The 13139-nt window shown below is 38.4% G+C and overlaps 1 protein-coding gene across 1 annotated transcript in view; it reads left to right on the forward strand.

Moving 5' to 3' along the window:
* The window catches only part of pip5kl1 (phosphatidylinositol-4-phosphate 5-kinase-like 1), a 49847-nt gene that overhangs the window by 24707 nt on the left and 12001 nt on the right, over positions 1-13139 (forward strand). Inside the window, exons 5-9 of the mRNA XM_080871565.1 lie at positions 7914-8038; positions 10733-10767; positions 10861-10916; positions 11266-11378; positions 11559-11721. Of these exons, the coding sequence (XP_080727691.1) occupies positions 7914-8038; positions 10733-10767; positions 10861-10916; positions 11266-11378; positions 11559-11721 (492 nt within the window). The remainder of the gene's footprint in view (positions 1-7913; positions 8039-10732; positions 10768-10860; positions 10917-11265; positions 11379-11558; positions 11722-13139) is intronic.

The raw sequence follows: 13139 nt of genomic DNA on the forward strand, positions 1-13139 counted from the left end.
CCACAATAGAGAACGCTCGGTCTCCTCAGTTTCATCCGTGATTTGGGGACTGAGAGAAACAGCTGCTCAGCTGACCGGAGCAAACGAGTGGGGATATAGGGCTTCAGCAAATCAGACAAATATGCAGATGCCAGACCATTTAAGGATTTAAAAACTAATAGAAGGAGTTTAAAATGAATCCTAAATTCAATTGGAAGCCAGTGCAGGGAGGCCAGAACTAGAGTAATGTGCTCAAATTTCCTTCTACCAGTTTAAATCCGTGCTGCAGCATTCTGTACTAGTTGCAGGCAGCATGGATAACAGTCTCCAAATCACACTTTGAAAGAAAAGGTTTGACCTTCAACAGATGCCTGAGATGATAGAATGATGATTTCACCACCCATTCACGTGTAATTGAGCTCTTCAGGTGAGGGGCCAGAGCAGTAAGGTCGACATCAGGGGTATCAGAGGTACAATTTGGGCTGAACAGAATTGCTTCCATTTTACGTTCATTAAAATTTAAAAGGTTTAGAGCCATCCATGACTTAACATCACTAAGGCAATCAAGCAAGAGTCTAATTGTATTTTGCTCGTTTGTGTTGTTGTGTTTGCACATCTCTGTTGCTTGTGGGGCTCGCACACAAGAATTTCACTCGCATGTGCTGTGCCAGTGTGTCTGCACATGTGATGTGACAATAAAAAGTGATTTGATTTGATTTGATTTGATTTAATTGGGGAGCTATCAGAATGACTGAAAGGAAAATAAAGCTGGCAATCATCAGCATATAGATGAAATGAGACTTTGTGTTTTTGAAAGATCGCTCCCAGTGGCAGGAGATACAACGAAAACAGTTATGGCCCAAGAATAGATCCCTGTGGTACACCCCACAACAGAGGGGCCACAGAGGACGATGACGAGCCCAACTTAACACAGAAGCTCCCGTTTGAGAGATATGATTTTATTCACAGGACAGCCAAGCCAGAAATGCCCACACAATGCTGGAATTAAGAGATCAGCAGGTTGTGGTCCACTGTGTTGAATGCAGCAGTCATATCCAGTAATATAAGCACTACATGTTTATCACAGTCCATCGCTACCAGAGTGTCATTCATAACCTTTATGAGAGCTGTCTCTGTGTTGTGAAATGGCTTAAAGAAAAATGTCAAACATTTGAGAGTTATTTAGATAATCCATCAGCTGAGCGTGAACAATCTTTTCCAAGATCTTACTCAGAAAAGGAAGTTTAGAGATGGGTCTGAAGTTTGACATAACTGAAATATCTGAGCCTGGCTTCCTAAGTAAGGGATGAATAACTGCATGCTTAAACTCGCTTGGTACTTGATCTGACAAGAGGCTGGTATTAATTATGTTCAGAATATGTGGTCTAACAGTAGGAAACACCTTTTTGAGAAAACGGGGATGAACAACATCATTCGGAGAACCACGCGGTTTAGCATTTAACACAACCTCCTCTAGTTAAGGTAGAACAATTGGTTGGAAAGCAATACACAAATTTGAACAGGGAACATCCACAGCCGGGTCACCAGAAGATAAAGTGGAGGGTCTGAAACCGGCAACCTTATCCACAAAGAAATTAAGAAACTTATTACACATAACCTCAGAAGACTGCAAAAGAACATGATCCTCTGTATTCAGTACAGAATTTATGGTATTATACAAAGCACGAGGGTTATGTGAATTAACAGCAATAAGGTGAGAAAAAAAGGAGTTTTTGGCGGTCTTTACTGCCCTCTGGTAAGCTTTCCAGCTCGTCTTAAGAGCTTCCAGAGAGATGTACAGCCATTATTATCATATTAACAATATGATAATACTGTAAATAATAGTGTAAATGTTCTTGTTGGTTACAGACTCTCGCATCACCTTCATAACTTGTATTTGGATTTCATTATTTTAAATTATATAAGCAAAGTTAGATGAATTAGATTGTTAAAATTCTTATTCTTTTCAAATTCTGATAGATGTTCAACTCAACTCAAAAAAACATTGTGTTTTTTGAGTCCACGTGTGTCACTGACAGCGTTGGTCAAGTTACTTGAAAAAAGTAATCAGTAACTAATTACTGATTACTTCCCCAAAAAAGTAATCCCGTTACTTTACTGATTACTTATTTTCAAAGGTAATTAATTACTTAGTTACTTAGTTACTTTTTAAAAACACGATTTACAACCTGAATAGGTGATAAAGTGATAGATCTTTCAGCCCAATTCTACTTTTTCTGCATAATCCATCATACAAAATGTAATCAAATGGAAAAGTCTCTTTTTAAAACTTGTTTTATTAGTTTTAATCTTTTAACTTCATGCATCAAGCAAAAATGTAATTATATGCAACATTCTCTGACTGGAAGAAAATTGTTTAATATTTAAACTTATTTTCTGCACATTCCAGCACATAAAATAATTTTTTTGTATGTTTACACTCACTCTTTCAAATAGATGCAAGTAAAACACAGCAGAAAACTAGAAAAATTTGCATTTCCTGCGAAAATGCAGTGTGGATGCTTTAAAGCTGAAGCTGTATGCAAAAACTAGCTGAAAAAGCTGAAAAGTTGCAGAAATTGTAAAAACTTTGCAGAAGCAAAGGAACTTTGCTAAAATGTAATAACTTAGCAGAACTGCAATATCTTAGAGGAAACATAATACTTGGCAGAAATACAATAGCATAGCAGAACTTAGCAGAAATATTGTAACTTACCAGAAACATGACAACTTCTCAAAAATACAAGAATTTAGGAGAAATAGTATAAGAAAACAGAAAGAATATATTTAGCCAAAAATACTTAAACATTACAGAAACACTATGATTTAGAAAAATAGTACAACATAGCAGAAATACTGTGTTTTACCAGAGACACTGTGATGAACTATGAATATTGTAATTTTAAATTAATACTATGTTTTAGCACAAATACTATAATTTGGCAGAAATACTATAATTTGGCAGAAATACTATGATTCAGCACAAATACTCTGGTTTAGCACAAATATTATAAGATAGCAGAAATACAATTATATAGCAGAAATGCTATATTTAGAAAGAAAAATATAATATAGTAGAAATAGTATGATTTAGCAGAAATACTACAATATAGCATAATAACAATGATTTAGAACAAATACTATGATTGAGCAGAATAGTTATAACTTAAGTGAAAATACTGGAAAACTAAAATGACAAGCTGAGAAAAAAACAGAACATGGTTAAGCTGTCTCAAAACTAATTATTGTTCAACTGTGGGGAAAAAAAGAAATACAAATAAATAAATACAGAAATGTAAAGAGAGAGACACACACACAGGGTCTATGCCAGTCAAACAATGAGATGCTGCCCTAAAGAGGGTCTTTCTCTCTCTCTCTCTCTCTCTCTGTCTCTGTCTCTCACACACACACACACACACACACACACACACACACACACACACACACACACACACACACACACACACACACACACACACACACAGGGAGAGAAGCAAGTTTCTAGGTCAGTCAAGCAGCCTGGGAGCTGGTAAATTTGAATCCACCAATCAGAGAGGCTGTAAACTTTTCCCGCCAAAACAGGTGCACACACGCAGCACAGAGACAGGATTTTTGTAGTCTATTTCTCATAGTGAGGATTCCCCTCAAACAAATGACCATAATTTCCTAACCGTAGGGGCAAGAACTGTCATTTTTACACAGTTTTGTTCAGAAGAGATGGGGCAATCGTCAAGTGTTGACAATTTATCATTAAAATATGAATTTTTAGAGATATATGATATGGATGACGGGTTGGTTTAGAAGCCACGAAGGCCCCAATATGCAAATTTGAATGCCTCAGCCCACATATATGATTGGCTGGCTGGGAAGCCGTGGAGGCCCTGATATGTAAATTTGAATGTCTCAGGCCTCACAGAGGATTGGCTGCCTGGGGAACTGGCAGTAATATATGGAAATAGTATGCTTAAGCATAAATACTACATTTAGTAGAAATACTATATTTTAGCACAAATACTATAAAAAGCAGAATTACTAAAATTTAGCAGATATACTATATTAAGCACAAATCTTATAAAAAGCAGAAATAGTATGATTAAGCATAAATACTACATTTAGTAGAAATACTATGTTTTAGCACAAATACTATAAAAAGCAGAAATACTATATTAAGCAATATAAATATCCTATAAAAATCCTATAAAAATCCTATAAAAAGCAAACAGCTGCACGCAGCACAGAGAGACACAGGATTTTTGCAGTCTATTTCTCATAATGACGACTCCCCTCAAACAAATGACCATAATTTCCTAACCGTAGGGGCTAGAACGGTCATTCTTACACCGTTTTGTTCAGAAGAGATGGGGGAATCTTAAAGTGTTGACAATTTATCATTAAAATATGAATTATTAAAGATATTTGACTTCTAATGCACCATAACTGAGCAGAGCAAAGCAAAAACTGCCTTGACTTGCCCTCAAACAACGCTTTCTAACTCTAAATCTATTTGGAGTATCAATATCATTCTTTCTCTGTAAGAGACAGCAGGCTTTGGTGAACAATCATGGAAATTTTCAGGTCTCTGTGGAAATTCATTAAAAAGATATGACGAGAGAAATAAGTGGTTCATTTCCAGAGTTTGAAATCTGAAGAAATCTGAGCGAAGGACGAATTTCCTACCCTCAAACAAGTCTAACTCATTTCAGAACGGTAATAGGTGAGAAAATAATTCTTGAATTGTGAGCGTCAGGAGTGTCTGAAGATATACTGGGACAAGCCTTATGTCTTAACTTTGCTTCATTAAGGAGATATGACGATTCGAATATGCCTCTCATTACAGAAATCAAGCGGTGATTTTGAACAAACTCTCCATTGACTTTCTATGGAGAGTTTTGCGACTTTGTGTTGGTCTGAGGAGATTTGCCAAAATTCTATAAATCCCACAACAATGATAGTGACATTTTCGGAAAGCCAGCAAAAATACCTATGTTTTGATGTATAATTTGTGGAAGTTGAGTGGAAATTGAGCAAGTAGCAAGAAGTTGTTCGGACATGAAAAGAAGACTGCAAAATCTTCAGTGGCACACTGGAAGCCAAGTGCAATAGCAACCATAACAACGCATGTATTTTGTGAAAAATCACAATTTTGCAACTGAAAACGTTAAGAGGCATAAAAGTAAAACGGTAAAAGATTTGAAAAAGCTGATTTATACCTGAATAGCCCAATAATTTGAGAACAATTTAAAGTTTGAATGGTTGTTCTACGTGAAAATATGAGGAAGTAGTTAAGTTTCAAAAACAAGAACATTTTAGCAGAATTGCAGAAGTTTCCCATTCATTTCAATGGGACAAATTAAGCTTAATATTTTAAAAAGTATAATAGTGAAAAATACCAAAAGACATAGCACACATTAGCAGAAGTAGCAGAATAGTTTAAAATTTGAACAGTGAAAATCGGCTGAAAATTGTGGAAGTAGTTAAGTGCCAAAAAGTGTACGGAAGTATCAAGAGGAACTCAATATGTGTGCTTAAAGCATCCACACAATAAATAAAGTCAAAGACTAGCAGTCCTGTTGCTCTATTTTCACCTGTAAAGCAGGAGTGCGGTAGGCGGAGGTTTACCCTGGTGCAGGTGTGCCGCGGCGGTCAGTGGAAGAATCCGCGAGTTTCTCTGTGAATTTCTCATTACGTCGTTGCGCACTCGGTGCTTGCTTGGAAGTTTAGGGTTTTTTTCACTGTAAAAAGAAGTTTTCTTCCCACGCACATTGGACGGTAATGTTTTTGTCACTTTTTATGGAATCAAACTTAAAGTGAGGTCAGTACTTCCACGCTTTAAACGCTGCACGGTCATACTCTCTCCCGCACTCGATATATTATCCACTGTTGATCTGCACACAGCTGTTGTCACGAACGCCGCACTTGCCTACGTCACTGTCATGAGACATTCTCGCAAAAAAATCACAGTTTTAGTAACGCAGTAACGCAGCGGGAAAGTAACGGTAATCTAATTACCGTTTTTGTCATAGTAATCCCTTACTTTACTCGTTACTTGAAAAAAGTCATCGGATTACAGTAACGCGTTACAAGTAACGCGTTACTGTAATGCGATTTACTTGCATCTATTTGAAAGAGTGAGTGTAAACACCAGAGGTGGGACCAAGTCATTGTTTTGCAAGTCTCAAGTAAGTCTCAAGTCTTTATCCTCAAGTCTCAAGTCAAGTCTCAAGTAATGTCAGGCAAGTCAGAGTCGAGTCTCAAGTCACTGGTGTAAAAGTCCGAGTCAAGTCACAAGTCTGAAACTTTGAATTTCAAGTCCTTTCGAGTCTTTAAAAAAAAAAAACGAAAAAATAATGTTGCAGTTATGCTAAATGTAAATATTAGACCATGTAATTTTAAAATCTGTGTTTTTCTCAACACATGACAAAATAGTGAACTTAGAAAATATACACAAATTGTGAAATTGCACCTCTTTAAAATGCAGCTCAATTAAACCTAGCTCCAAGAATAATTTTCACCGACAGTTCTGAGATAAGCTGCATGTTATTCTTGGATGCGGTTGTAGGACCAGCTTTAAAATCGCATGACAAAAATATCATACACATTAAAAAAAACTGTATCACCAACGTAGCCTGGACAAGATTTGCTAGTTAGATGAAGTCAGCTATCTCATCTTAGCATATTTATATGCATATTTATAATCATACGGTTCTTGGAGTGAGTGCATACACTCATGAAGTTTAGTAACTTCAGGTCACTGCAACAAGCCCAGGTACAGTTTACCGACAGATGGGTGCAGGACCTTGAAATGCACCGTGTAGAACGAAAGACCATCGTACGTATCATAAGTTTACCAGTCTCACAAATTGTCGTCATAAATACACATTCGTTAACCGTTTATTAATAGGACCTTTGAGCTCAACGGTAATTAATTAGTAGTGGAAATAATTTCTGGTACCCATCACAGAAATGTAGCAGTGACAACAATATTGTATGCTGTAATCGTACTGGGCAATTAGTGATACAAAAAACCTGTTTTATCCTGTGAATAAAAGTATATGTTTTTGTCAATGTACCATAATAACAGAAGCGAAACGCAATATTGTGTCAGGACAATTCACTATTTATGCACAATAAACAAAGGAGCATAGCGCGACAATTTCTGTTCAGCGCCAGACTTGCTTGTAACCTATATCACTAATTATGTTATGAAAATGACGTATTAAGTACTAAAAAACACTGACCTTCGTGTAAATGCTTGGAGCAGACTAACCTGTGAGCTGGAGTGTTCTGGGACGTTATATTTGGTCTTTGAATGGCTGCAATCCAGGCCATCCGTCGTCTTTGTTACTTCGGAAACATGGCTTGAACAATTTCTCTTCAACGACGTAATCCGATAACAACCGATCTCTTTACCCGTCGGCTTCCCGTGGCTGTCATGCGACCGGCTATTGCAGTTAATAATACAGCGGCTTCTTGACATTTTTGTGTTTCTTTTTATCGCTGTATAACTGATTTTAATTGAAAGCCTGCGTGCGCTAGTACCGCTTGCCACGAGTTCCCAGAATCCTTTGCGGTTCTACCCGTGAATGACGTCACATTTTCAATCTCTATATAATATGCATGTTAAATTTTATATTTGGGGTAAAATATCAAGTCTTTTCAAGTAAACCGGTTCAAGTCCAATTCAAGTCCCAAGTCATTGGTGTAAAAGTCCAAGTCAAGTCACAAGTCTTAGAACATTTTTTCAAGTCAAGTCTAAAGTCATAAAATTAATGACTCGAGTCTGACTCGAGTCCAAGTCATGTGACTCGAGTCCACACCTCTGGTAAACACACACAAAAAATTATTTTATGTGCTGTTACAAGTAATGTGTTACTGCCCATCTCTGGTCACTGATAAGAGAGAGATATACTGACACCGTGTTTTTCAACTTTTAGGAATGATAAACGCTTCTTCTTAAAGACTCAGAACAAAAGGGAAATTAAGTTCCTTCTGGGCAACCTGAAGATCTACATGGAGCACCTGAGGAAATACCCACATTCACTGCTGGTCAAGTTTTTAGGTACCACACACACAGACTGAGAAATATCTCTGTACATCACTCACAATCCCCAGGGTCCGGTCAACCCTCCACATTAGACTGGATGCTTCTGTTCACAGTGTTACAGTATAGTGGGCACATTTTAAGAGTCCAGAGTCTGGCTGGCTCAGATGCTGGCAGTTCTCACTGCAGTCTACCGGTAGCGTCTCCTTTTAGGCCAGGATAGACGAATGTCACCGAGCAGTGACTAAGTTTGTGGTAAAAGGCTTGCCCCCGATTTTCGGTAAGTGAATGTGTTTAATTGTAGGCAGGGACATTACTGGATATTCTTGTGTAATTGCTACAGAATAATGGTAAATGGCCTGTATTTATATAGCGCTTTACTAGTCAAAAATAAACCTGCCCCGGGGCCTACCACAGCACTTTCACACCTGTGCCATGATACACAAATAATAAAATGCCATCTTGGATGACATTTACCCTGCACTCGTCCTTTGTATATCTTGGCACAGGCATAATATCTCTGTGGTAGTCCTATCAGAGCAGAAAACACTTGAAGCACACCTACAGCTTTCTGATGAATGATCCCTTTTTTCAGTGCAATGTTAAACAAACTCTGCAGGGGAAATTCCACCGAAAGCCTTTTACCTTCACAATGACACATTGCAGTTTGATTTTTACCTCGTTGAAATTGCAGCAACAATTAAACAACAGAAATTAGCTCCCTATAATAAATACACCAAACAGTGGGCGAGTGAAAAGCAACAGAAATTAGCTCCCTATTATAAATACACCAAACAGTGGGCGAGTGAAAAGCAGAGGCCCGTGCTATGCAGAAGACGTGTGTAGGAAGTCACTTCAGGTTTAAACTTGGCTGGTTTTGATCACTGGTTCCCGTCTTATCTTGCTGCTGATGCATGCCTAACATGCTCTGGAGCAGATTACGTTCGAGACAACAGATCAGCACGAACAAAACCAAAACCAACCCAGCAACTCCACAGAAAGTGGTGTGGCGTATTGCAAGGGGCATAAAATCCCTTCAGCGTGCAGACAGTAAGAAGGTGTGAAGTCTGTCTGTAGTGAATGAAAATGAGTACAATTATGAATTAGTAGAATCAACTTTATTGATTTTTCCCCTGTTAGCTTCAATTTGAAAAGTACTTTATTACTGAACATTGTGATTACTGGAACTGTCAGCTTAAACAGCTGTGATTTTTGCTGCCCTTCTTTTCTGGTTAAAAAAAGGTTTATAGAAGTTTGTTTTCCAGTGTTATGGAGCAAAGCTCTTAAAGTTTACACAAAGTCCTGTGAATCCTTTTCCTTTCACTCGTACTGTGCTGCTTTGTCTGCAGTAGCTGTCACTTTCAGCGTATCATGTGTTTGACCTCTTCTGATTTTTCTAATATTAGTTTTATCCTCTTTTGTCCATGTATCTGATTGCACACATGTTAAAAATTTGTATCTTATCTTAGGTTTGTGATTAATTGGCTTCATAAATACGATATTTATCATCTGTTGAGCCCACTAGTTTCCATTATTGTGCTGCTTTTAACTTGTATTAACAAAAGAGGTCAGCTAGCTTCTTATTGTTTTAGGATCTCATGAGAAATGAAAGGAACTTCGTTTTTGGGTAGGACCTCTTTGTTCATAATTTTAAATATCAAGCACTTTTCTATGCAAACATAGCCAGTAAGAAGTGCCTGGAAAATAAAATAATGAAAGCAATTTCAAAATAAAAGAGAAAGTGATTAAAAATGAAACTTAAAAAAAAACCAAAACGATTTTTGTAACTAGTGAAAACACCAAAACTGAGAGAAATGTCAGCCTTCAATGATCGACCTAGACTGAACGCTCAGAGGGGAAATGTATGGAGCCCTGAAAGGCGAATGAGAAGAACAATCCATGTGTTATTACTCGTGTAACATTGGCTCTTTTTACTTGTATGAGTAACTTAAACTTTAATAATACTGCAGTACAGAACTTCAGTGAATAATTGAAGAACAGATTATGACAAACACATTTTTATGAACAATCCCTCGGATGAATGCGACTTGTCACCAATTCCATGCACCAACACAAAACATGGAAAACAAGGACAGTGCCCTCGGATTGGCAGACTAAGGTGGTGAACCAAGGGATCATAAACCTCAGCCTCCATAGGGAAGCTACACCACTGTCCTGGTATGTCTAAGTATCACAAGTATTGGATGTTATCGTACGTGTATTTCTGGTGGACTCTCTTTCTGTTTTACCTAGAGTTGTGATTTGCATCTCATGGTGGTTTTGTCTTTATCTCCTGTTACCTCTGGCTCTCTTCCACTGCATGTCTTTCCTCCTCTCACCCCACCCGGTCACCACAGATGGCCGCCCCTCCCTGAGCCTGGTTCTGCTGGAGGTTTCTTCCTGTTAAAAAGATGTTTTTCGTTCCCACTGTCGCCAAACTGCTTGCTCATAGGGGAGCAAGGATAATCCATATGATCGTTGGGTTTTTCTCTGTATGTATTATTGTAGGGTCTACCTTACAAAATAAAGCACCTTATTGTGATTTGGGGCTGTATAAATAAAACTGAATTAAACTGAATTGAACAGGTGACAGCGAGTTCTCATTTGCAATAAACCGTAGAGTAGGTTTTAGAGTAAGAGGTTTTATGTTGCAAATCCCACATCCCACTTAAAATAAATGTCTCAATTAAGTAACTGGTTGCTTGTTTTTAGGTGTTCACAGGATCCAAATCCCACAAAGACTAAAGGTACAGATACATTTTACACCTGTTCAGTTCTGTTGAGAATTACAATGTGAAACAAAGGATTATAAAGTACTTTTTCCCATTTATCTGTTCCAGAAGTTCTTCATTGTCATGCAAAGTGTGTTTTATCCAGATGATCGCATCAATGCCAGGTAAGCTTGGAAGGATGTCCTTTACAAGCATCCATATGCGACAAGTTGAAGTTGACTATTGCTCAGGAACTGCAAACCTTCCGATCTCTTACAAACAGACTAGCACATGCTTGCATGGCTTTGGATGCTGATGCGACAGGTGCTGTCCGTGACTCTCTTGTGACTTTTTTTTCACGCTTGCACTTTTTAGACATTTACTTTGTAGTGCCTTCTATGCATTATGTACCAGGGATTGGGTTCACCTATACCAGGTGAACCTTGTTCCTGGAACTTTTGGGTCACGTTTCGATGGTCCAAGCCTCTAGCAGAACCTTGAAAACATCCAGTTATGCCTTTTTTGTGTTGTCAGGTATGACATTAAGGGCTGTGAGGTGAGTCGCTGGACAGAGCCTGCACCAGAGGGAAGCCACATCATCGTGGTTCTCAAAGACCTCAACTTCGAGGGCCAGTTCATCACTCTGGGTAAGAGCATTTATGTATTCAGGGTATAAGTTCAAAAGGTAGCATTATTGCACCTTCTTCCAGGCCTGTCACTGCAGTATCTCACTGCAAATGTCATGTCCATGTGCCGGAGTAACAATTAAATACCAGTTTTTGTGTCAGTATTGTGTTTTTCGAGCTGTGCGTTGTTTAATTGTTTAGACCAGCAGCGTTCCTGGCTCCTGCGACAGGTGGAAATTGACACACACTTCCTTCGCCAGCTCAACGTGTTGGACTACAGCCTTCTCCTGGCTCATCAGCCCCTACACCATGACGAGCGCCACCAGGGCCTCTCCTTTGCTACGCTCATCGTAAGAGCAAAAAAGTACGTTTTAGTACCCTGATTTTCATTTTTGTTGCATTTAGAGAGTTCTGATTGCGTATTAATTTTGGGAGGATTCCAGCAATTTTAAAACACTGAAAAGTGATGAACTGCTTCAATTCTTCATGATTCAACAAGGTGTTAGAAACATTCCTCTGAGACTTTGGTCCATATTGACATCACACATCACACAGTTGCTGCAGCTTCAATCCAAATGTCACAGCAGAAACCAAACTTCATCGAACCACGCAACGTTTTTCTATCCAAGCATGAAACCTGGTGTGCTCTCCTGCTGCTGCATCTGCTTCAAGATTCAACATGTGTGTTCAGAGAGGGTTTTTTTTTTGTTTTGTTTATTTGGGGTTTTTTTTTTTTTGGTTTTTTTTGTTGCCTTCCTATCAGGTCAAAGCAGTCTGGCAATTCTCTTTTGTCAGCCTCATTAACAGGACATGTTTATCCAGAGAACTGCCTGGCACTTGATATTTTCTCTCTCTTCTCAGACTATTCTCTGTAAACTCTAGATATGGTTGTACGGGAAAATCTCAGCAGCTAAGCAGTTTCTGAAACTCTCAGATCAGCCGGTCTGGCACTAATGGCACTGCCTCATTCAAATTCCCTATCCTGATGCTTGGTTTAATCTTCAAAAGGTTTACGTGCCTAAATGCACAGAATTTCTGCCATGTGAGTTGCAAATTAAACATTTTTTAAACATGGCTGTTAAAATGTTGGGTAACGCGTTGTGAGAATTGCACTGCATCACTGTTTTAGGAAACCTGAGACTTCTGTCTCAGCCAGTGCTCTTTGAACTAACAACCACAGAAAGTACAGAGAGCCTCACCAGCAGACTGGGTTTGGTTTGTTTCTTTGCTGACATTACAATAAATATAGATAAATCTCTTAACACCAGATTTATCCATACAATAACAAATACCTGCAGTCATGACAACATGCAAGCATGGAGAAAGTGAAAGCACAGCATGACATCATTATGATCTTTAAGGTGTATGAAACAAAAGCTCCAAATGAACACGAACACAAAAACACAAACACAAACGTGTTTTAAAATCCAGCTGCTGTATTAACAAGGTTAACTCAGCAGATGGAGCACTAAAGACAAAATAAGAGAAAACAATCAGAAACAACTCGCTGGCCGAATGTTTTTTTTTTTCATTCCTAAAATAAAAGTGGAACATCAGGAGCATCAGACACCTCGTCCTAAGCCAGAAATTGTAATTTCCATTAGTGTGTGACGCATGCTGCTTCATCACTCACTCACATCCAGAGCAGTGGGCTGGGCTCCCAGACTAAGCTTCCTGCATAGGGTCCTGTTGCAGAATTCCTCCACTTAAGTTTTTTTTTTTTTCACTCTGCTTTAAATTAGAAGAAAACTGAGTCATTACTGGTTTTGTTCAGTTACAGAC

Source organism: Rhamphochromis sp. 'chilingali' (assembly GCF_963969265.1).
Source record: "Rhamphochromis sp. 'chilingali' genome assembly, chromosome: 2".
Classification (NCBI taxonomy): domain Eukaryota; kingdom Metazoa; phylum Chordata; class Actinopteri; order Cichliformes; family Cichlidae; genus Rhamphochromis; species Rhamphochromis sp. 'chilingali'.